Here is a 23448-nt window from a genome sequence, read left to right on the forward strand (position 1 = left end):
CCATGACTCCTTTTTTTTTCTTTCAGTTTTTAGCATCCTTTCTCATTTCACCCAGCAGCTATGCCAAATATTTATCATCCTTTCTTAAGCCTTCTACTCTACCACTTGCCCAGCTTGACCTCTGACCTCACAAAGAAAATTTGGTATTGAATTCCCTCAACCTTTGACTCATTTAGCTATGAGATTGTGAAAAGCACAAACTATTCTTATCATGTTTATGCTATTTCAAGGACCTCTATCAATAAAATTTTTTCCTGTAGCTTCAGTCTCTCCTTATCTACTAATTTTTTTTCTCCATCAGCATGATTATTCTTAAGTTCATATTTTCTTGGCTTGACCTCTCCCTCTAGTTTTTATTCTGTGTTTCTTTTCAGTCAAGTTTCTAAAGAGAAAGGTTATATTCTTCTCAAACCACTGAAATCTGACTTCTGTTCCCGCCGTTACTCTGAAGTAGATCACACAGAGATCTCCAATAACTTCCTTCTGGTCTTCTTCAGTGGATACTTTTCAGTCTGTTTTTGTTTTTGTTTTTTTTGACCTTTACAACATTAAATGTTGTTAATCACTTTTTTTTCTTGGTTTCCATTGTAGCATCTCCCTACTCTTAACTTACCTTTCTTGTTATTCCTGCTCAGTCTTCTTCACTGGTCTCTTTCTCAACCCATCTCTTAAATGAATATATGCTCCAGGGTTCTGTCCTTGGCCAGTGTTACTTATCATTTTGCTCATTTTCTTTGAATAATTCATCCATATCTGTACTTATCAACTAGCTGACTTATTACTTACTTTTTTGTAGTCTCTACCTCTTTTCTGAGCTCCAGGCTTTCATAGTGACCCAAATAAGATTGTGTCTTTCTCATCTCCGTCTTTAACACTACAAAAATTTGTTACGTATAGACTTAATTATGGCAGCCATATGTAGCATATTTACTCTGTGCCAGGCACTGTCCTGAGCATTTTACATATATTAACCTATTTAATCATCACAACAACTCTTAAGGGATAGTTTATTCTTATCTGCCTTTTTCAGATTAGGAAACTGAGGTACAGGGAAGTTGAGTAATTTGCCCAAGGACTGGGCTTCAAACCTAGGCATTTTGCTTGAGAGTCCACACTCTCCATCACTGCCTCTCTAGGTGCTCACTAAATCCTGGACAGACCTCTCTACTTAAATGTTTGTGAGTTATCTGAGACACGTGGGATGTAAAAATAGTGCTTCTTTCTTGATGAGTGACACTTCTATCTACCCAGTCACCCAAGCTAGAAACTGGGGTGAATTAAATTTATAACCTTGCTATTTCCTGTCTAGTGGTTGTATTGATTATTGAGTTAGAAGTATTGAAGTGACTGGCTTTTCTCCTAGTTGTGTCCATTTGCTTTATGTATTTTGAAGTTCTTTTGTTGGGTATGTACTCATTTAGGGTTGTCTTCTTGGTGACCGTTTTATCATTATGTAATGAGCCTCTTGGTTTCTTGTCTACTTTGTCTGACATTAATACAGCTACTTCAGCTTTCTTTTAATTAGTGTTTGCATTTAGCAAGTTCTACTTCCTAAATATTTCTCATATCGTCTTTCTTCTCTTTGTCTCTGCCTCCCCTGCATTAATTTATACTCTTAACATTTTTTTTTTTTCCCTTTTGCTAGCTGGTACAGGGATTGAATGCTGGACCTTGGTGTTACCAGCACCACATTTTAACCAACTGTACTAACTGGCCTTACTCTCATTATTTCTTATTTGGATTACTGTAGTCGCCTCCTAATTTTTCCCTTCTTTTTCACTTCTCTTTCAGTCTGTCTTCCTCAATGCAACCAGAATGGTCTTTCCAAGCTCAACAATCCTAGGGTCAAAATCTTTCAGTGTCTCTTTATTGTCTTCATGATGAATTTCAAACTTCTAGGCCTGGCATAAAGTTCTGTTATAATCTTGTTCTTACCTATCTTTGCAACCTCTTCAATCTCTCAGCTCCATTCATGCTCAGTTCCTTCTGTACAAAACTAGTTTCATTGATTCTAGGAATCCACATTCTGCTTCGTAGAATGTCCCTTGCTCCTTTCTGTTCTTTGCTTAACTCACACTTGTCCTTCAGGACTGCTCAGTTAAAGGGAAACTACCAGAATGGAGCCTTTCCTGACTTACTTTCTTCTTTAAATTTGGTCTCCTTCCACTACTTGCTTAACTTGTTATATTGCTTGCCATGCTGTGTTGTTATCAGTTTATCTTCTTTCTCTCATTTGATTTGAATTCTTGAAAGGAATATGATTTCCTAAATATTCTATAGTGAAGATGTAGCTAAAAAGCTGCATTTATGAAATGGATTTAGAGATTTTAATGGTAAAGTTATTATGAGATAATTACATATTTGTTTGTATTTCATTGGTAATCAGACTTCACCTGGATTTCAGTTTACTTCTGGACAATATACTTAGAGGGTATAGACAAATTAGAAGATGTATTTAGAAAATCAGGATGACAAATTATGTAAACCATGTTGTAAGAGGAATAATCAAAAGACTTGGATATTTGTCACATAGAGAAAATTTGCAGGAGACATGGTGACTCTCAAGTATTTGAAAGCCTTATTTTTTGTCTATTAAGGAGACATATACACTATAGGAATAGAAGTGCCAGGCAAACATTTCAGTTTAATATGTGAAAAGTTTTTCCATAGTTATAGTTACAACAGAATGGCATAGAGTTTCTTATTTTAGGTGGTGGGTCACCTCTCCTGGGGCTATTAAGACTGAGGCTAGATAACCACTTATTGGGGGATGTTGTAGAGAGAATGCAGACATAATAGACATTTTAAATAAAGTTTATTCCATCCCTAAGATTGCATGCAACTGAAGCCAGAAGAAATTCACCTTATATTCTAAGAGGGATTAAAAGCCTGGAGGGAATTAACTCATTCTTTTTATGCTACAGAAAGGGTCAAAATAATAGTGATAGTAATTACTTGATTATAGGAAATATAATAATTGTTCTATTGATTATAAAAAAATCTACCATCTTCTGCTTGCTTATATAACCTAAATTTATGAATTCAAGGTTAATAGTTATTTAGGGTAGAGCTAAGGTAATACTTTTGTTCTTTTTTGAAATATACCATATACCTTTGGTGTCTAGAGGGCATGGAAAGGGTAGACATGAGATACGGCAATGGTGGACATGGGGTTTCAAAGATTCTCAGAATGTTCTATTTTACTTAAACTGTAGGCAAAATACGTGTGTGTTTGTTTTGTTTTTATAGCTTATGAGTATTATAAATGTTCTTTTGAATATATTCCATGTTTAATTTTTAAAAATCCGAGGCAAACATGGTGATAAAATTTGTTAAATCTGGGTAGGGATTTGACCATTTATTATATATCTGGTTTTTTTATGTAAGATATTTCATAGTATAAAAAGAAAAGTGAAATAATTATTTCTTTAAAAAACATATCTTCTAAGTTCTATTAAGTTATATTTTTCCCATTTGCACATAAATGCTTTGATGATGAATGAAAATTGTATGTAAGGGAGAGTAATTGACCTTTGCCTACAGAACTGGACAGTACAGATGGTGCTAAGGTTTTTAGTAAACAACCAGGAAGAATCCAAAGAGTAGCAAGAGGCTCAGGCGTGTCAACAAGAGATGTTCAAGAACTTTTGACACAGTATACCAAGTTTGCACAGATGGTGAAAAAAATGGGAGGTATCAAAGGACTTTTCAAAGGTAAGAAAAATAAGCTCATCATTAGGTAACATACTGAAAAGTAGGAACAAAATTGAGAAACTAAATATTAAACTCAGGGAGTACTGCCAGTATTGGAAAATTCACTGCTGAATTTCATGTTATACAAGAATACTTCCAGAATTTACAATATGGTCTGTGATTTATTTGTTTTCAGAATCAAGGTAATAAACATTACTTTTTAAAAAAACAAAACAATGATTTTATTTTAATGAACATGTAATATATGTTATAGAAAAGTTAGAGAATATAAGAAATTATAAGAAAAAAAATTCAAAACACACATTACCTTTACTCCTCAGAGAATCCCATGGGTCCCATTGCAAATAACAGTTGATGTTAAATTAACTATTGCTGTCTTCTGCCATATCATGACTGTTTTTCCATATTGTCAAGTATTCTTCAAAATATAATTTTTAACCACTGGCTGCTACTATTCAAGTTATGCATGCATCTTTGTTTAATGTAATACCTCTTTGTTGGACCCTTTGGCTGATTCATCTGCGTCTGTATCAGTATCAGTTTCTATGCAAAATCCTCAAGGATTTTGTTTGTTTTGATCAGAAAAGTAGTAGATGCTGAATAAATTTTGTAATAATACCATTTCTAATTTAATGGTCAGATTTTTAAAAATATGTGTAGATTACTACGTAAGTTTAACATTTCTTTGTACTGGTTTGAAACCATTACTAGTTTGAATTTCCTTTTGACCTCTTCATGTTCCTTGCCCAGTCATCCCATTTTTCTCCCTTATTGCTTTGTAATCCTTTAAAATCCTTGGTTTATATCTGTAAATATTTTTTCCCAGTTTTTCATTTGCCTTTTATTTTAACTTCTATTTTTAATGTAGCCAAGCCTATCTGTCTTTTCCTTTGATTTCTATTATGCTCTTGAAAGCCTTCTCCATGTTGATACCTCAGAAGTCACCTATGTTTTCTTCTACTTGCTTTTGGTTTTATTTCTTATTTGACTTTTTATCCCAACTGGAATTTATTTCACTGTATATTATATAAGCTAAAAAGATAGATTTTCCCAAAGACTTAATCAACTATTCCATTTCTCCTCAATTTTTTTCTATCATGTAAAGAGCTGTTAAAATGAATTTTTTATTATTTTCAAAAATGTTGATTAGACAAGCTCCAAAGATGAACAATTCCACTGAATAGCTTACAAAAGAATGAATTTTTATAGATATTTTTAATTATCTTTTGTCTTTGACACTTCTATTTTCCTTGCTTGCTATATCCCATCTTCTCTTTTGTGACAAGGGGGAAAGGTTAGACAAACATGTTTAAAATTGGTTATAATTCCCAACATTCCACGCTACTTCAGATAGTGACTAATAAACACATTGTGTCAGTTTAACATCTTTCCCAAGTGATCTTGACTATTCTTGATAGAACTACTGCAGATTTATCAGTCAGATGTTATGTAAGCATTGATTCCTCAGTAAAGGCACATCCAAGATAAAGGCAGTGGATGCGCACGCTACATCCTTGGTCACACCAAACCCTTAATATTTTTAAGATATTTTAAGTCCTGAAAAACAAACTTTTAGGACAAATCAGCAATGAACATGGAATTCATATCTTCCACAGATTTATTCATCCTGAATTTTTTTCACAGATTTTATCATATACTGTCATAAAAACATATCTTCTTTTTCATTCATAGTTCTTAATTTGCATATTTTATACAGATTAGCCGGCTATGAGCAGAGAATCAGGGGCAGCTTTGATTTTTCATTTTTATTAAATGCTATTGAGGAGTACCATAGTTAATACTCCTTTGAAATAAATAATTTTGCTGAAGCAATTGTACTATTTCATTATTGTTGCATTGATGATCTCTTTTGTTTCCAGTCCTTTAAGTGTACTGCTATTCTGGCCTAGAATGCATCACTTTCATTGGCTGGCCTTTTTACTGTGGAGTTTTGACTGTGTGTGTGGAAATTTTTTGACAAATGAAGTTGTGTTATTGGTCTTACTAGTCTCAAAAGCTTTCCATTACTGTTCTTATTATTTTTTAAGATCTCCCTTCAAGAAAGAAGCTTTTCATTATTTTTTTAAAAGTTTCTTAGATATATACAAATCTTCAAGTTCTCTCAGACTCATTCTTTCATATTCATTTACCGTCCATCCAATCTCTTTCCCAATTAACCATATCTATAAACTCAGCTTTTTGTTCAGCATTCCCCTATCACTGTTAAGCAATTGTTATAGTTTACTATTAATAACCACTGGATACAGTTTTGCTTATAGTGGTTCATTCATAGGCATAACTAAAAGTATGAGCAAAAATCGTAGTTGTCTCGGTAGAGTATGGTGGTGATAACATACATCAAGGTCAAGGGTTTGGATCCCTATACTGGCCAGCCAACAGAAAACAAATCGTAGCCTTAAAGTTCTTTGTATGTCCCTTTATGTAGAATTTCATTTGTTCTTTCTAAAAATAAAAAGTAGGTGATTGAAAGATTAGAAGGGTATATGTAGAAATAGAAATAATTGTGTTACAATGATAAGATTATAGGTGATTTTTTTCTTTGTGTTTACTCACTTCATCAAACTTTCTATAGTACCCTGATAATATTACATCTTATACTGACTCAAAATCTTTTTTTTTGTTTTTTCAGGTGGTGACATGTCTAAGAATGTGAGCCAGTCGCAGATGGCAAAATTGAATCAACAAATGGCCAAAATGATGGATCCAAGAGTTCTTCATCACATGGGTAAATACAAAGTTGTTGCCACTTAGTAATACACAGTTTAATTTATAGGGTTGAGTTTTAATGGTATGCCTTCTGTTATGACATTATGAAATCTGTTCAAAAGATGTGTGATTTGAGGGAAACGACCATATGAATTCTAAGTTGAATGGTTGTAATAGTGCTATAAAAGATGAGGTTTTATGATTTTTGAGCAAGCTATTTAATCATCTTTTGTTAATGCGTATTGTAGTGACTTTTTGCCCTATTTTGGAACCTGGATATTTTTAATGATGGAAGTTTGAAATTATGTAAGGATTTTGAACCCCAGTTTCACTTTTATTGTGTAATCTTTGAAAAGTCCCTTAAATTTTCTGAACCCCACTTTTCCCTTCTGTAAAATCATCGATCATATCTCATCACGAAATTGTGAAAATTAAATGGGCTAATATATATGAAAGCATTTAAGTACAGTCTGGGCATATAGTAGATACTTAATTTTCTTCCTGTAAGTTCTGTGAAATAATTCACTATTAATTACTTTTTATGTATACTATCTACAGCAAGTCTCTTTTGGACATGGCAAAAAAAATATTTGTTTAGATTTATTGACTGTGCAACAGGTACTGTTCTAAGATCTTTTCATGTATTATCTATTTATTCCTCACAGTAACTTGATCTAGTAGGTTATTTGGGTAGGGTATTCATTCTCTTTTATAGATGAGGATACTGGTGATAATACAAATATTTGGTTGGTGTTTTCTTTAAGGCTGATGACTAAATTGCAGTCAGAACCTAGTGTTTTTTAGAAGTTAATGTACTTGTTAGGCAAAAGTAATAAATGTTTCAAGTTCTGCTTAATAATTATCTGTTTTTACTCTACTTTCACTCTAGGTGGCATGGCAGGACTTCAGTCAATGATGAGGCAGTTTCAACAGGGTGCTGCTGGCAATATGAAAGGCATGATGGGATTCAATAATATGTGAAGAAGATGCCTTAATATAAACTGACTCAGTTGATTACGTTATTTGCTGAGACCTCAGAGTTTCCCTCCTTTTTGTGAATGGGGGGAAAAAAAGTATTTTTCTTGCCTGTCTTGCTCTTTCTTTTTCTTCTTGTCTTTTTTCCTTTTTCCTCCTCCTTTTCTTTTTCCTTCTTTTTTTCTTCCCTCTCTCCCTTTGATATAGGAGAGGAATATATGGTTTTTGTGGAAATCATTATATTTTTGCTTTAGATTTTCTTCTGTTAGTTTTCACCATCATAATAACACTTCTTAAATTAAACAAATCATGATGTAAAATTTTAGTATCTAAAGGTTTTTAATTGTCTTAAAGGCCAAGTGTTACATTTGTAAACAGTCCTGGTCAGTAGTTACATGATGTCTCAATAAATATTCTGTAAAATAAACTTTAAAGTGGTTATAAGTTAAGGGGTTGTTAACTTTGTTTATGGTTTAAAATGATCAGTATAGGGCTGGCCGGTTAGCTCACTTGGTTAGACCATGGTGCTGGTAATACCAAGGTCAAGGGTTCAGATCCCTGTACCAGCCAGCTGCCAAAAACAAAACAAAACAAAACAATCAGTGTATCAAATAAAAAAGTAAACAGAAAAGACAGTAGATACATGTCATTTAAAACTTCTCCTGGAAGGGCCGGCTCGTGTCTCACTTGGGAGAGTGTGGCGCAGATAACACCAAGGCCATGGGTTCGGATCCCTATATAGGGATGGCTGGTTAGCTCACTTGGGAGAGCGTGGTGCTGACAACACCAAGTCAAAGGGTTAAGATCCCCTTACTGGTCATCTTTTTTTAAAAAAAATGAAAATAAAAAATAAAACTTCACCTAGAAATGAACCTTTAATGAGAAATATGGCAGAGTAAGTTAACCATGAGTATTAGGAATTTTTGTTTAATTTAGAATAATTGAGACAATTTTGCCATAGAAAATCTTAGTTCTACCATTTAACAGTTTGGTTACAGTTCACACTATATAATATTTTGTATATAACTTGCACTTTTAACCTATTTTTGAAGCCTTAATGGCAATCTTTGATTTTTTTTAAAGCCATTGTCATAATTCTTACATATCAAAAATCTATGGAAAGACACTGAGGGCCGGCCCGTGGCTCACTTGGGAGAGTGCGGTGCTGATAACACCAAGGCCTCGGGTTCGGATCCCATATACGGATGGCCGGTTCGCTCACTGGCTGAGCGTGGTGCTGACAACACCAAGTCAAGGGTTAAGATCCCCTTACCGGTCATCTTTAAAAAAAAAAAAAAAAAAGAAAGACACTGATTACTTTGATGATAATACCTAATGTACAGACCTCCTAATGGAAAAATAGTTGCAAATGTTAGGCTGTCACTATTATATATTAAAAATAATGCGATCGTGATAAGATTCATTCGGTTATTGGTTACCTTGGATTGCTACACAGTTTATTTAGAACAATGACTTTTAAATAAATTATGGAGTTAATTGAAAACACTAGAATAATTATTATGTGTATTCTTTATTGACATCATGAAGATAATAGATATGGTGTAACAGTGTAGTTTGAACTAGGATGAACAGATCTTCAGCAAAAGACATTTGTAGTATGAGGAGAGACTGAAAGAAATAGCTAGTTTTTATGGTATTTTTTATGACTTAATTTTGAAAAGGTCTTATAAGCCAAAGTATCTTTAAAAAGTAATTACATAGGAATGCAACTGATTTTCTTGTTTACTTGGGCAAAGATTTTTATATCCCACTAAATTTTTTTTACCTGCTAACAACTAGAATATTCCTATAGAACATTGCGCACCATGTAAAAAAGATGTATCTTACGTTCTGCCAAAATGTCATGGCAAGGTCCAGCTACAGAAATTTGACAATAGAGAAAATATTCTTTTCCACAGTAGTTTCTAATTAAACTGATTCATACCACCTTTTCTGAGTACACATTTTTAAGATTTCTATTCTCAGGGTATCAATTCTACATTTTGACCAAAAAAGGGAAATGTGACCTTCATGGCTTCAGGTATGGTTTTTAATAGTTTTGTGTCTGATGGGAACTCTGTTTTTCAGAAGCAAGAATAACAGTGGCAAAGGACAATTAAAGGTCCAGGATAACTAATTCAGTTTCCATTTCTCTTTTTCTGTTAAAATGAGGGAATTGGAGATGCTGTCTTAAAATCCTAATTCCATTAAGTGCTCAACCTGGCATCTTTAGTTACAAAAAGTTATCCTTCAGTTCTCACAATTTTTAATCAAGGTGCTGATGTTTATTTTTTTATTTTATTTTAATTTATTTTTTTTACGGCCACCCAGTACAGGGATCGAACTCTGGACCTTGGTGTTATTAGCACGATGCTCTAATCAACTGAGTTTACCAGCCAGCCCTTGGTGCTAATGTTTGACAGCATAAGTATTATATACCAAAATCAAACCCTTTAGTAATCTGAACAAATTTCCTTTTATTTTTCACTATGTTAAAGTTGATTCTTTAGCTTTTTGATATCTGATATATTCCCAATGTAGATCAGTAGTCAGATCAAATACCATACAATATTAAATTCTTCCTGAATATTATTACAATGTTACTTAAATATATACAAACATAAAACTTGGAATAGCTTCTTTAAGCTTACAGTGCTTATTTAAGTATAAAGAAACCCCCAAAACCCAAACATTGGGCTGGCTAGTTAGCTCAGTTGGTTAGAGCATGGCCTTGTAACACCAAGGTCAATGGTTCAGTTCTCTGTACTGACCAGCCACCAAAAAAATCCAGAAATGTCAACAAACTACAAAACCAAGAAAGGGCAAACTAACAATTTAAGTGTGACAGATGTTGATGTTCTCCTGAAGATATATTTGCTGGCATATAAGATATAAAGGTGTATATTAATACACAATGCCTTGCAATTTTAAGGAGGAATTTTTTGGAAAAAACTAAGTACTTTTCATCATGTAATAATATACATGTTATGTAAATTATTATTTTGTTCACATAAATACAGTATGCTACAATATGAGAGGAAGTCCTAAATTCTGATATGCAGTGCTGGTTGAGCATCCCTAATCCAAAAATCCAAAATCCAAAATGCTGTAATGAGTGTTTCCTTTGAGTGTCATGTTGGTGCTTAAAAAGTTTCAGATTTTGGAACACTTCAGATTTTGGATTTTTAGATGAGGTATGTTGAATCTGTAATATTATACTGACCTTGAATAGAAATACAGTATTATCGGTGAATACTGATAAACAAGTAGCAACAAAACCCGGGAAATTTACTAGAACTGAAGTCCCATATCATGCATATTAATGTAAATGTAAAATTACTATTATCTTTTTCAATGTATTTATATCAATGTATATAAATCATTATATAAAACAAACTCAATGAATTTCTTTTACAGGTAGTTCTAGTACATATAACATAGACAAATATTTCAGTAAAAAAAGGAAAAAAGTATTTAAAATAAAGATGTGAAGTAATTTCAACTTGATGCTTGTGTCTCCAGTAAAAAAAAGGATTTTACTGCTTGAATATAGAGAGCAGCCAAAGAATTTAAATGAACTCTAATAAAAACTACTATTCAGTGAGAATCATGGTTAAATAACTAAATGTAAATAATTATTGATCTTCCGTAAAACCTAGAAATAATTATTAATAAAGCCAGGTAAATGATCATATCCAAAACCAGAAAGCCATCATCACAGCTCAAATCTAGATGATTGTTTTTATCACTGGCATTCATTGGATTAGAAACTGAGTCATTGTGATCTTCAAAATTCTGCTCCAAATTCCATTTACTGTATTCTGAACATTAAAGTATTGCATTAAGCTTGAACCTAACGCCTTCTTTGCTTTTGAGCCATCAGTTACAGGAATGATGAATTTACATCTCAAATGCTAGGGGATTAATTTAAAGTTTACTTCTAGATCAGTGGTATAGCCTATGGCTTGTTGTTTTTGTAAAGTAGTGAAGTTTTGCTGTGATAGTTTTGTCCACACTTTGCCAATAGGGGTAGGTAACAATTTATTTTTGCTCAGTGTTGAGTAGTTGTTTACCTAAGACCCTAGGCTCTACCTCTCTTGTATTGACCTCTCATCTGTAATATGGGCTCATTGAATACAAGGTAGTTTTTGGATACTTATAAAGTGAAAATAAACTTTGTAAGCTGGTAATTATATTACTTATCCTTTTAATAAAGTAGTGCTGACTGCCACACAATTTTTGAGTTTGGCATGCATAAACGACATTTTGCAACTCTCATTACTTTTCTTTCTCTTCACTTGAAATCATCATTTGAAGAGCACGTTATATCTTTTAGCTTTACGTGGCTTAAAGGGTTATCTCAGCCTAAAACAGTGTATTTCTCAGTACAAGTTGGATCATAAATAGAAAAATACCAAGAAATTGCATGGTAGTACCTGTTTGTGAGAAGGATAATTCAGATGATCCTTACAGTAAGAAACTTCCCTACCTGGGGACTGAGACTCTGACACTGTTGCGTAAAGGCTTTTCCTACTTGGAAAGCAGAAGGGAGTAGCAGCCAGTGACTGGTCTATTTTTCTTACGCAAGATATGCTAAAGTTGTGTGAACCTCTTTCTAGAGAGAGTTCTATATCTGCATCAAGTGGGGAGAACATTATAATGTATGCATATCTTCATACTTTAGTAATCATGTTTGCTTGCATTTTATGCTTTCATAAATAGAAAGGGAAATTTGCTCCTTAGTGACCCCAAAGAGGTAGGAATTGTTACTGGTATCATCATGGGCCCTTACTTTATGACCTTTTTTAAGTTCATAATCTCAATTCTGGCAGAAGTGGAAGAAATAGCTGCATGTTTCTTGACATTCTATTTGATAAGAAATAGGAGTCTGAACCCTTCAGTTCATATGTGTTCTTTGATTTCCTGCAATTTCCTTCTTACTGTGTTGAAAAAGTATGATCTTACCTTGAGAGGTAAGGCATTCCTAATTGTGATCTTAAAGATCAATAATATAATCCTTTATAGGATTAAATCTTTATATTTGTTTTAAAATTCTTATCCAAAGACTCCCAGGGTTCTAGGGTTCTACAGACTTTAGATTAAGATGCATGGTTCTCTAGCACTGAGATTACTGAGTTTAGGCATAGCATGCAAAGAAAGCTAGTATTTTATAACTAATACCATATAGAAAATCTGGTAGTTAAATATCAATAGTATATTTTCACCACACACCCAAAAAACCTGACCAAGTTTCAGTTAACAAATATTTATAGATATCACATAAAGTTCACTTGGTATTTTTATTTGCTTCTTACAATGAAGGGCCTTCTAAAAGTTCATGGAGAATTTCAAGACAGTGATAAAAAAAACAATAAAAAATTCATGCAAAATGTGTATTATGAAAAAACTGCACGGATTTCAAAAACCTTTTGCACAAAAATAAACTCATACTAACTTGTTATGTCTGAAGAGGATCAATCTAGTTTGAGACACTAAGAAGGATGAGACATCAGTTTGAAAAGAGACCTTATCAGAGCAACATGAATTCTGCTAAAATTGAAGCAAGAATAAACATCAAATTTATGGTGAAGCTTGGGTGGAAGAATGGTGAAATCACTGATCCTTTATGAAAAGTTTATGAAGACAATGCCCCAAAGAAACGAGCAGTTTACAAATGGATAATAATAAGCTTTAAGAAGGGAAGAGACGACGAAGCCCACACCAGCAGACAATTGTGTATTTTTGAAGTCTATTATAGGAGTTAGACTTAAAGGGCCTATAAGAGGGGACTTTAAAAAGTTCATGAAAAATAGAATTAATAGGTATAAATGAAAAAATACAAACTTTATTTCTCAACATAAGCTCTATCAACTTCAAGACACTTTTGTAAGTAATGATCACCAGCCATTTAGTCCATCCCTAACGAGGTAAAAATTATCTTGTTCATGCCCTAATTGAAGAGGACTCATGATTAACAGCAGAAACAATAGCCAACACCACAGACATCTCAATTGGTTGAGTTTACATAATTCTGACTGAAAAATTACAGTTGTACAAACTTTCTGCTTCATGGGTGACAAAACTGTTGCACCCAGATCAACTTGTAGACAAGAGAGGAGCTTTCAGTGGAAATTTTAAACAAGTGGGATCAAGATCCTGAAGCATTTCTTCAAAGAATTGTAACAGGAGATGAAATATGGCTTTACCAGTAGAATCTCAAAGACAAAGCACAATTAAAGCCATGGCTACCGGTGGAAGTGGTCCAGTCAAAGCAAAAACGCAAATGTCATGGCAACAATTTTTTGGGATGCTCAAGGCATTTTGCTTGTTGACTTTCTCAAAGGCCAAAGAACGATAATATCTGGTTATTGTGAGAATGTTTTGAGAAAGTTAGCTACTTTAGTAGAAAAATGCCCAGAAAAGTTTCACCAGAGAGTCCTTTACCACTACAATGCTCCTGTTCATTCCTCTTATCAAACAAGGGCAATTTTGCAATAATTTCGATGGGAAATCATTAGGCACCCACTTTGTGGTTTCAATTTGGCTCCTTCTGACTTCTTTTTGTTTCCTAATCTTCAAAAATCTTTAAAGGGCACCCATTTTTGTTCAGTTAATAATGTAAAAAAGAATGCATTGACATGGTTAAATTCCCAGGACCCTTAGTTCTTTAGGGGAGGACTAAATGGCCAGATATCATTACTTACAAAAGTGTCTTGAAGTTGATAGAGCTTATGCTGAGAAAAAAAGTTTATATTTTTTCATTTTTATCTTTTAATTCTATTTTTCATGAACTTTTTGAAGTCCACTCTTATAGGCCCTTAAAGGTTACTAATGGCTATCTGCTATAATAGACTTCAAAAACACACGCACCTTACACATTTCCATCCAAATCTTTTCAAGTATCACACTCACCTTTGGTCTAGAAATTTCCTGCCTTCCTAACATTTAATAGCCTATTTTTGACATTTTCATTCTCAAGAGGGCAGAATGGCTAAGATTGTGGGCTTTAAAATCAGACTGCCTGGGTTTGAATTCTGGCTCTGCTGCTTACCAGCTGTGACCCTGAGCAAGTTACTTAACCTCTCTGAGCCTTTTTTTCCTCATCTGCAAAATGTTGGTAATTATAATAGTACCTCAGAGTTGTTGTGAGGAAGAAGAGTTAATGCAAGGAAAGCCCTTAGTGCAGTATATGGCATATTGGGGTCCATAAGTGAAGCCACTACCATTATTTAGTAATTTGTTTTTCTTTATGCTTCAAATCAACCTAAGATGCATTTTAATTTTCATCACATTATTTTTCCTGTGTATCATTTTTTTTTTTTTTGTCGTTTTTTCGTGACCGGCACTCAGCCAGTGAGTGCACCGGTCAGTCCTATATAGGATCCGAACCCGCGGCGGGAGCGTCGCCGCGCTGCCAGCGCAGCACTCTACCAAGTGCGCCATGGGCTCGGCCCCTGTGTATCATTTTTGATGAAAATATATCCTCCTACTTGAACAATGGGATAACCTGAAAAATACTCTCTACTAAAATATATATATATATATGTAGCTACATTAAAACCATAAGAAAGTATTATTTGATGGACATTCCTGCTTGTCACATTTTTAAATTCAGCTTTATTTTTCCAGCCTTACACAGAAATGGGTAGATTCAAATTTACTTTTTTAGCTCTACATGCATCATTAGTGGTAAATTTAGATGACAATTAGATTTTCAATTAGATAAATTAGAATAATACATAAACTTATTTCTCATCACAATGCTACAATACTACTTATATTACAAAGTGAAAGAAGGAAAAATTTGGCATGTTGCTTTGTTGCCTACTTTTAGTTGAACTATGACAGTTTGGAAATAATGACAAAAACGTAAATGGCCCAAATAAAACCATTAGAATTTCTATTCTTTTATATTGCTTTGAGTTGTTAATTTGTAATAAAATGCTCTTCAATTGCATATTTGTGTTAAAAATAACTTTAGGAAATACTTCTAATTCATATTGAAATATAACTTGCATTCTTAATTTTTAGTAAACTAAGAAATTTACTTGTAAACCATGAAAGTACATTCTGCTTCAGCATTGAAAATTGTAATTTGAGGGCCGAGCCCGTGGCGCACTCGGTAGAGTGCTGCGCTGGGAGCGCAGCAACGCTCCCGCCGCGGGTTCGGATCCTATATAGGAATGACCGGTGTACTCACTGGCTGAGTGCCGGTCATGAAAAAAAAAAAAAAAAAGAAAATTGTAATTTGATGTTTAATTGCCAATTTGAAAAATAAAGTCATGCATTTATAAACATTCCACAATATTTTAATAATAAAGATTGTTATTTGCCCTGCTTACCAGTAAGAGATTTTGAATACATATAATGTAGAACTGTGTTGTTTATTAAGGCCAATTCATGCAGTCTTTAACAATTGATTCTTTATTTTTGTTCTCAATTTATTGCAGTTTGGTTTTGCTCTCAACCCCTTGCTAATGCCACCATGCAGGATCAGATCATGTTACTAACTTGTTTACTTCATCAGCAAGTTTACTTGATTACCAGAACATAGCGCATTGTGAATTTCCAAAGTTTTTAAAGTTTAGATGGTTTTCAAGTAATTGTTCTTTGTTTTTAAGGTTTTTGCTTTGTTTTTAGGTTATCATATTTATAAGTAGGACAGAAAGTGTAGGCAGAGGGTAAGAAAAAAGAACTTTTGCATAGAAAAGAAAGGAATATTTAAAGCTGTAGGGGTGTTGGGCCTGCCGGTGCCATGCTGAATAACATATACTAGGTCATATAACTCTGGGGAGCGTTTCTGAATTGGGACTAGCATGAAAATAAAATTTAAAATATCAAATGAAGCCTCCCCTGGCCAAACTAATGTACGCTTTCTTTTTGACCTCTGCATATTCGTGAAAACTTTCATGCTAAAGCAATAATAAAAAAATCACTAGCCTGGAAATGGTCCAACTAGTTTGATGTTAAAGTCATGCAGTAATCATTGCAATCATGATTTTTTTCAACTTGACTGGACATTGTGAAAAATGACAACTGGGATGCCCCCTCCTTCACCCCCTACCCCCGCCAAAACAGATAAAATATTCCTCATATTTATCAAGATGGAAGCTTGCAACTGCCCTTTGCTCTCCTTCAGGTTTTCTCATTTACTTTTTCCACAGTTATACTTAAGTATTTCAGGTGTAAGCAAAATTCATCCTTGGGGTTCATATTTCAAGGGCATTTTGGCTGGACTGTCATCCACGTTAGGAATGGAATATGTAGCACGAGCCGTACATTTTACAATACATTTTCAGCAATCACATCTCATCACTAGCCTAAAGCACATATACACCAGCTCTTATTACAAGTGCATAAACCAAGGTCTGGGAGGGAAATTGACCAAAACGCAGCTGGCGAAGGGCCGTGCCAAGATCCGGACGCCAAGGTTCAGGTACAGGTAGGAGGCATGACGTCACGGTGGTGCCAGGCAGTGACTCCACGAGCCCCCGGACGTGGGCGTGGCCGGAAGCGGTGCACGGAAGGCCCCTCCCTGCTCTGTCCCAAAGGAGCTGGTAGTTGCGCCTTCCCGGCTGCCGTCTGCTGGCGCCCAGGGTGCAGAGCCAGGCGGGCGTGGCGCGTGCCGCTCGGCCCCGCCCCTCAGGCCGGCCCCACCCCTTACGGCCGCCGGGTCGCTCTCACTGTGACTTCGTGGGCTGCGGGTGAGTCCCACTTCCCGACTGTAGGGCTCGGCCAGCCACCGGGCGGGGAGGCTGAGGATGGAAGTGGGCTTATCGGCCGTTACCCTCTGTCTCACCAGCAGCCCTGTGTTGGCGACGACGATGGACCGGGAGCCAGTGGGCCGCGAGGAAGGAGGAGAAGTCGCAGCCTCGGGAGTTGCGGCCGCCGCGGCGTTCAGGGAACCGGCGCGGCAGGTAGGTGGGGCCACCGAGGCGAGTGGCGGCGCCCAGGCTGAGGCTGGGAGAACCGAGCCTCCTCCTTGCCTTGTCCGCGACTGCCCGTTTGGCCTGACCGGCCTTCCTCCGAGCAGGCCGCCCGCCGGCCGTGGGTTTCGGGGTTCCTCGTCACCGCACCCCTGTCTCTGCTCAGAGAAGCTGGCTGGGGAGAAGGAGCGGGCGACTCTGTCCAGTCGGGGCGCCCCTTACTCCCCAGCCCCTTCGATGGCAGCGCCGCAGACTCTTGGGGCGGCCTCGGGTTTCCGGAGGTGATATTCCAGCTTCTGGTCTGCGAGCTAGAGAAGGGGGCATGTTCCCCAAAGGCTGTCCTTAGAGTAGCTGGAAGCCAGGTGACGACGGCTTCAGCCGCTTCTCAGTTTCCTCCGGCGCGAGCCACTGCCGTGGCATCTGCCTTTTGGTTAACTAATAGCAACTATATGCTAAGCGTCTACAGGCTTGTTCACTTAACCCTTTTTACAACCGCACGAGACGGGTGCTAGCCCCATTTCACCAAGGAGCTTACTAAGGCTCAGAGCTGTGCTGTCCCACAGAAAATATAATGCGAGCCGCATTGTAAATTGTAATGGAAAATTTTCCGGTAGCCACGTTAGAAAAGTAAAAAGAAACTGGTGATGATCATTTTTTTTTTCTTTTTAAAGATGACCAGGAAGGGGTCTTAACTCTTGACTTGGTGGTGTCAGCACCACGCTCTCCCAAGTGAGCGAACCGGCCATCCCTATATAGGGATCCGAACCCATGGCCTTGGTGTTATCAGCACCACACTCTCCCAAGTGAGCCACCTGCCAGCCCTGGTGATGATAATTTTAATATTATATTTTATTGAACCCAATTTATCAAAAGTATTTCAATATATAATTAATATGAAATTTATTAATGAGATATTTTACATTCTCTTTTTGAATCTTTTCTAAATCTTCAAAATCCTGTGTGTATTTTACACTTACCAGCACATCTCAGTTGCGACTGGTCGCATTTCAAGTGCGCATTAGCCACATGTGGCTAGTGGTTACTGTATTGAACAGCACGGGTTTAGAGAGTTTGCTAAGGTTTGGAGATTTGGTTTGGTTTGGTTTGGATTTGGTAGTCTAAGTTAGTAGTTGAGGATCTTTGAGTAAAAGTAAAGAAATTGCTTTAACTGAAACCCGCTCAGGAGTTTACAATTTTGGCTGTTAAAAACGTCAAGTTGCTCATGTGTAGAAATCTTCCCACCCTCTGTGAGAATGAAGCGAGATTTTCAGTTAGTGAAACACTTCCCCCAAACTGTGTGTAGCTCTTCTAGTATAAGATGTGGTTTGCATTAACAAAAACTTTTCCACATACAGTACTAGTCTGTGTATGGAGTTTGATCTTTCTCCTACATAAGGAGGAGGAGGAGGAGAACATTCAAGAAGGAATTCAGGGGATATCACTAATTGATTAGGGAGCCACTTTTCATTTTCAGTTGAGTTGACACCTGTTGTTGATAGGTACTTTTGGACTCTTGATACTTTTTTTGGATAGTGCTTGATGTGCTTCTGTTTGATTTTTCCTTTAGTTACAAAAATTGTTTCATCACTACTTCAGCTTTGAATCTGTCTATTAGCAAAATAAATATACCTATACTGATGTACCAGATAAATGCTGCTTGAAGACAGGCTCTTTGTTTTGGTTTAGTGGTATTATGTGTTTTTTGTATTCCTGGTTAAAAAAAATAATAAATATTTAAACAGTAAAGGCTGTAGAGCAAAAGGTGAAAATTCACAGGAATACCCCCCACTGCCCTTTCCTCACATTCTCATTTTCCAAAAGTGACTATTAAGTTTCTGGTGTATTCTCTCTGGGATTTTCTATGCATATGTTATCTCTTCTCTCTTGATAAACACAAATGAGTTCATACTATACAAACTTTTATTTCTTTTTTGGCAGCTCACTGGTAAAAGGATCGAATCTTGGACCTTGGTGTTAGGAGACTGTTTTCTAATTTACCCGTTTTTGCTTTCTTATTCACATTCCTGAAGCAGAAACATTTCTGGGAACCCCAGATCTATGTCCAGGGGTTTGATCACAATAAGAGGGAAGAGGCCAGTGAAGTGGAGATCTGGGTGGAGGGAGAGGCTGCCGCCCTATACTCCTTCCCAAGTTTGTCAGAATTGAGAAACCCCAAGTGCCATGTAGGTAAGGGAACAAAAGATAGAAGATTGGGTCTGTGTTTTTTTTTTTTAAGATGAGGGGATCTTAACCCTTGACTTGGTGTTGTCGACACCACGCTCTCCCAAGTGAGCTAACTGGCCATCCCTTATAGAGATCTGAACCTGTGGCCTTGGTGTTATCAGCACCACACTCTCCCAAGTGAGCCACGGGCTGGGCCAGAATTAGGCCTCTTACCAGGCAGTCTAGTATCTGTTGTGACATTGTATCCAGCAACTTCTCTGACTAGACTTTTAACCAGAATCTCCGCCTTAATATTATTAAAGGAGTTAAAATTTCAGTACTACTCATTCATTAAATTATTTAGCACCTCTGTTACGACGCACTTACTATATGCCAGAAACCATAGGCTAAAGGATATAGTGGTGCCTACCCCTATGTTGCTAACATCCTAGTTGGGGAAGGTGACACAAAATAAATTCCAAGTGTTTGAAAGAAGTTTGGGGGCTGGCTGGTTCGCTCAGTTAGTTGGAGTGTGGTGTTGGAACCCTGAACAGGCCAGCTGCCAAAAAAAAAAAAAAAAAAAAAAAAAAAAAATTCTGGTTGCTGTGCTAGTATATAAAAAGAAAATTGCCATTAAAAAGAGGTCCTGAGAAACAAGAGAAGCAAATTTACAGTCTGGTTAACTATAAAATGTTGTAAAATGTTAATTGACATTGCATCTCATAATTTCCTGGTGTTATGAAACAATCTTTTCAGGTCTTTGGAGTTTGTTAAAATGGAATTTGTGTAATTGACAGTGAAAATTTTCTTACTTGCAGTTTACTCTTTGTAAAAATGAAATGTTTAGAAAATTCAGAGAATAATTTTTATTTATAATTGTTGGAAATTTTGTTCCAAATTTTCTGGCTGGTTTTACCTGTTAGTGATCAATACCTCCCTTTGCTGTCCACAGCCTGCACCCTCTTCCCCACCCCAAGTAGAGGATGGAATCATAGGTCTTTCAGATTTTTTACTTGCCAGTCTGGTTTCTTAAGATCAGCAGTTGACAAACTACAGCCTGTGTGGGCCAGATACAAATAGGCACTTGTTTATGTAAAGTTTTATTGGAACACAGCCACGCCCATTCATTATGTAGTGTCCATACAAGTGGCTGCTTGTCCATAGTTGCTTTCATAGAGTTCAGTTGTGATAGACCCTATGTGGTCTGCAGAGCCTAAAATATTTACTATCTGGCCTTCATAGAAAAAGTTTGCTTGACTCCTCCTTAAAATGATAAACCTAAAATTTGGATTTTACTATATTAAAAATTAATATTAAACTTTTTAAAGAAAGGCCTCAAATAAAAGTTTCTTCAATAAAAGTTTTTATATAAAATGTGACTAGAACAAATAAAATGCCATTTTATATTATTGAGTATAGAGAATATTACTCAAAGTTCTTTTTTTTTTTTTTTTTCTAAAAAAGATGATCGGTAAGGGGATCTTAACCCTTGACTTGGTGTTGTCAGCACCACGCTCAACCAGTGAGCTAACCAGCCATCCCTATATAGGGTCCGAACCTGGGGCCTTGGTGTTCTCAGCACCACACTCTCCCGAGTGAGCCACGGGCTGGCCCTTCAAAGTTCTGTTTGTGCTTATCTAACTTTGGTATTGGAATGAAAAATATGAATCATATTTCAACCTTCCCCTTTGTAGATTTTTTTAAAAAACTTGGAAAGAGTATAGCCAAGAGTTGGGGTTTATGGAGATTTTGTACTAGTTGTTATGACCCAGCCAGAATGTTTTGATTTATTAAAGTCATCTAAGTAAGGTAAAATAGTTGAGCCAATGAGAGCCATCCATTTCCATTGCCTGTACTAAGGGAAAATTAAGCTAATGAGAGATTGCTAGAGGAAGCAGTGAGAAACTGCTTTTGTTGTGATGGGGGTGGAGTGGTGGGACATGGTGGTGTACTGTGAAAGATCTGAGCTCTATTCACTGACTAGGGCTGTTGAGTTGTTACTAGATCCATCCAATTAGTGTGGTGACTGGAGATCTAACCCAGCTCCTCTAGCTTTCCTTTGCATAGGAAGGCAGGGATCCCAAAAGCCATGGTCCAAAAGGAAACACTGATGTCAGGACAACCATAAGCCAAGTCTTGTCTCAAGGAGAAACATGAGATTTGGATAGAAATAGCTCTTGATGGCTGGAGATGGAAAGTAGAAGAAAGGTGGCCTAGATGAACTACTTGTCAATTTTGTTCATAGACACAATAAATAGGCTGATCTCTTTTTAAGGACTGGGATTTGTTAGAACCCTCAGGACACACTAGAGAGAATTGTGTGCTTTTTTTCAGGTTATCCCATAGCCTATATTATCAAGCTTTTCGTGATGTGTAGTTCACCGTACAGTGGTTAAAGTTGCTTTCATTAATGTCCATGTGTGTCATGGAACAATGCATGTGTTCTTTGGGTTGTATATACCTGGATTCAAATTCCGGCTAATGGCTAAATTTACTTTTGGGAAGTAAAATACAGAGAAAAGCCATATCTGTTTTCTAAGAAGGACCTGAAAGGATTAAGAGAAAACAGTGCATAAAATAAAGTTGCTTATACTTGCATGACTAGGCACATCCACTATTTTTATCAGTATAATCCCATCTCTGCAACAGCAGTTCAAAGAAGTTTTCTAGTAATTGAACAACAATCATGAGTTTAAATTATGTTTGTCCATAACTATAAGAAGACATATAAATGACCAACAGGCGTGTGAAAAATTTTCACTGTCACTAATCATCAGGGCAATGCAAATCAAAACCATGATGGGGCTGAGCCCATGGCGCACTCGGGAGAGTACAGTGCTGGGAGCGCGGCGACGCTCCCGCCACGGGTTTGGATCCTATATAGGATATGGCCGGTGCACTCACTGGCTGAGTGCCGGTCACGGAAAAAAAAAAAAAAAAAAAAAGACAAAACCATGATGGAATATCATCTCACACCGGTTAGAATGGCTAATATCAAAATGACAGATAAAACAGATGCTGGCAAGAATGCAGAGAAAGGGGAACTTTTATACACTATTGGTGAGAATGTGAATTAGTACAACCATTATGGAAAACAATCAGGAGGTTCCTCAAAAAACTACAAATAGAACCACCATATGATCCAGCAGTCCCACTACTGGATATATTTCCAAAGGAAAGGAAACGAGTATTTTGAAGAGATATTTACACTCTCGTGTTTTTTGTAGCACTATTCACAATAGCCATGATATGGAATCAACCAAAGTGTCCATCAACAGATGAATGGGTAAAGAAAATGTCTATACACACAATGGGATACTATTCAGACTGAAATCCTGTCATTTGTGACAACATGGATGAGCTTGGAGGACATTATATTAAGTGAAGTAAGCCCAGAACAGAGAGAGAAATACCACATGTTCTCACTCACAAGTGGAAGCTGTGATCACATAGAAGTAGAGAGTAAAATGGTGGTAACCAGAGGCTGGAAAGGGTAGCGGGGAGGAGGATAGTGAGAGGGTAGTTAACAGATACAGAAGTATAGCTAGTTAGGAAGAATATTATCTGGTGTTCTATAGCACTGTAGGGTGACTATAATTAACAGCAGTCTATTGTATACTTTGAATTAGCTAGAAGAGAGGATTTTGAATGTTTCCAACACAAAGAAACGGTAAATGTTGGTCCAGCCCGTGGCTCACTTGGGAGAGTGTGGTGCTGATAACACTAAGGCCCCGGGTTCGGATCCCACATAGGGATGGCTGGTTGGCTCACTGGGTGAGTGTGGTGCTGACAACACCAAGTCAAGGGTTAAGATCCCCTTACCAGTCATCTTTAAAAAAAAAAAAGAAAGAAATGGTAAATGTTGTAGATAAAAAAAAAAAAAAAAAAAAAAAATCAGTGGATGCCAGGATTTCAGGGCATGAGGAACGGAGGGAAAGATGAA

The 23448-nt window shown here is 36.4% G+C and overlaps 1 protein-coding gene across 6 annotated transcripts in view; it reads left to right on the forward strand.

The window, feature by feature from the left end:
• LOC134371803 (signal recognition particle subunit SRP54) overlaps positions 1–23448 on the forward strand; it is a 67281-nt gene that overhangs the window by 29464 nt on the left and 14369 nt on the right. For 2 of the 6 annotated variants that reach the window (XM_063088649.1, XM_063088648.1), the window contains 3 exons: positions 3544–3714; positions 6365–6460; positions 7331–7871. In XM_063088649.1, the coding sequence (XP_062944719.1) occupies positions 3544–3714; positions 6365–6460; positions 7331–7422 (359 nt within the window). In that variant the 3' untranslated portion in view covers positions 7423–7871. The other 4 variants (XM_063088654.1, XM_063088652.1, XM_063088653.1 and 1 more) reach the window with 4 other exon arrangements.

This window comes from Cynocephalus volans, chromosome 3, assembly GCF_027409185.1.
Source record: "Cynocephalus volans isolate mCynVol1 chromosome 3, mCynVol1.pri, whole genome shotgun sequence".
NCBI lineage: Eukaryota > Metazoa > Chordata > Mammalia > Dermoptera > Cynocephalidae > Cynocephalus > Cynocephalus volans.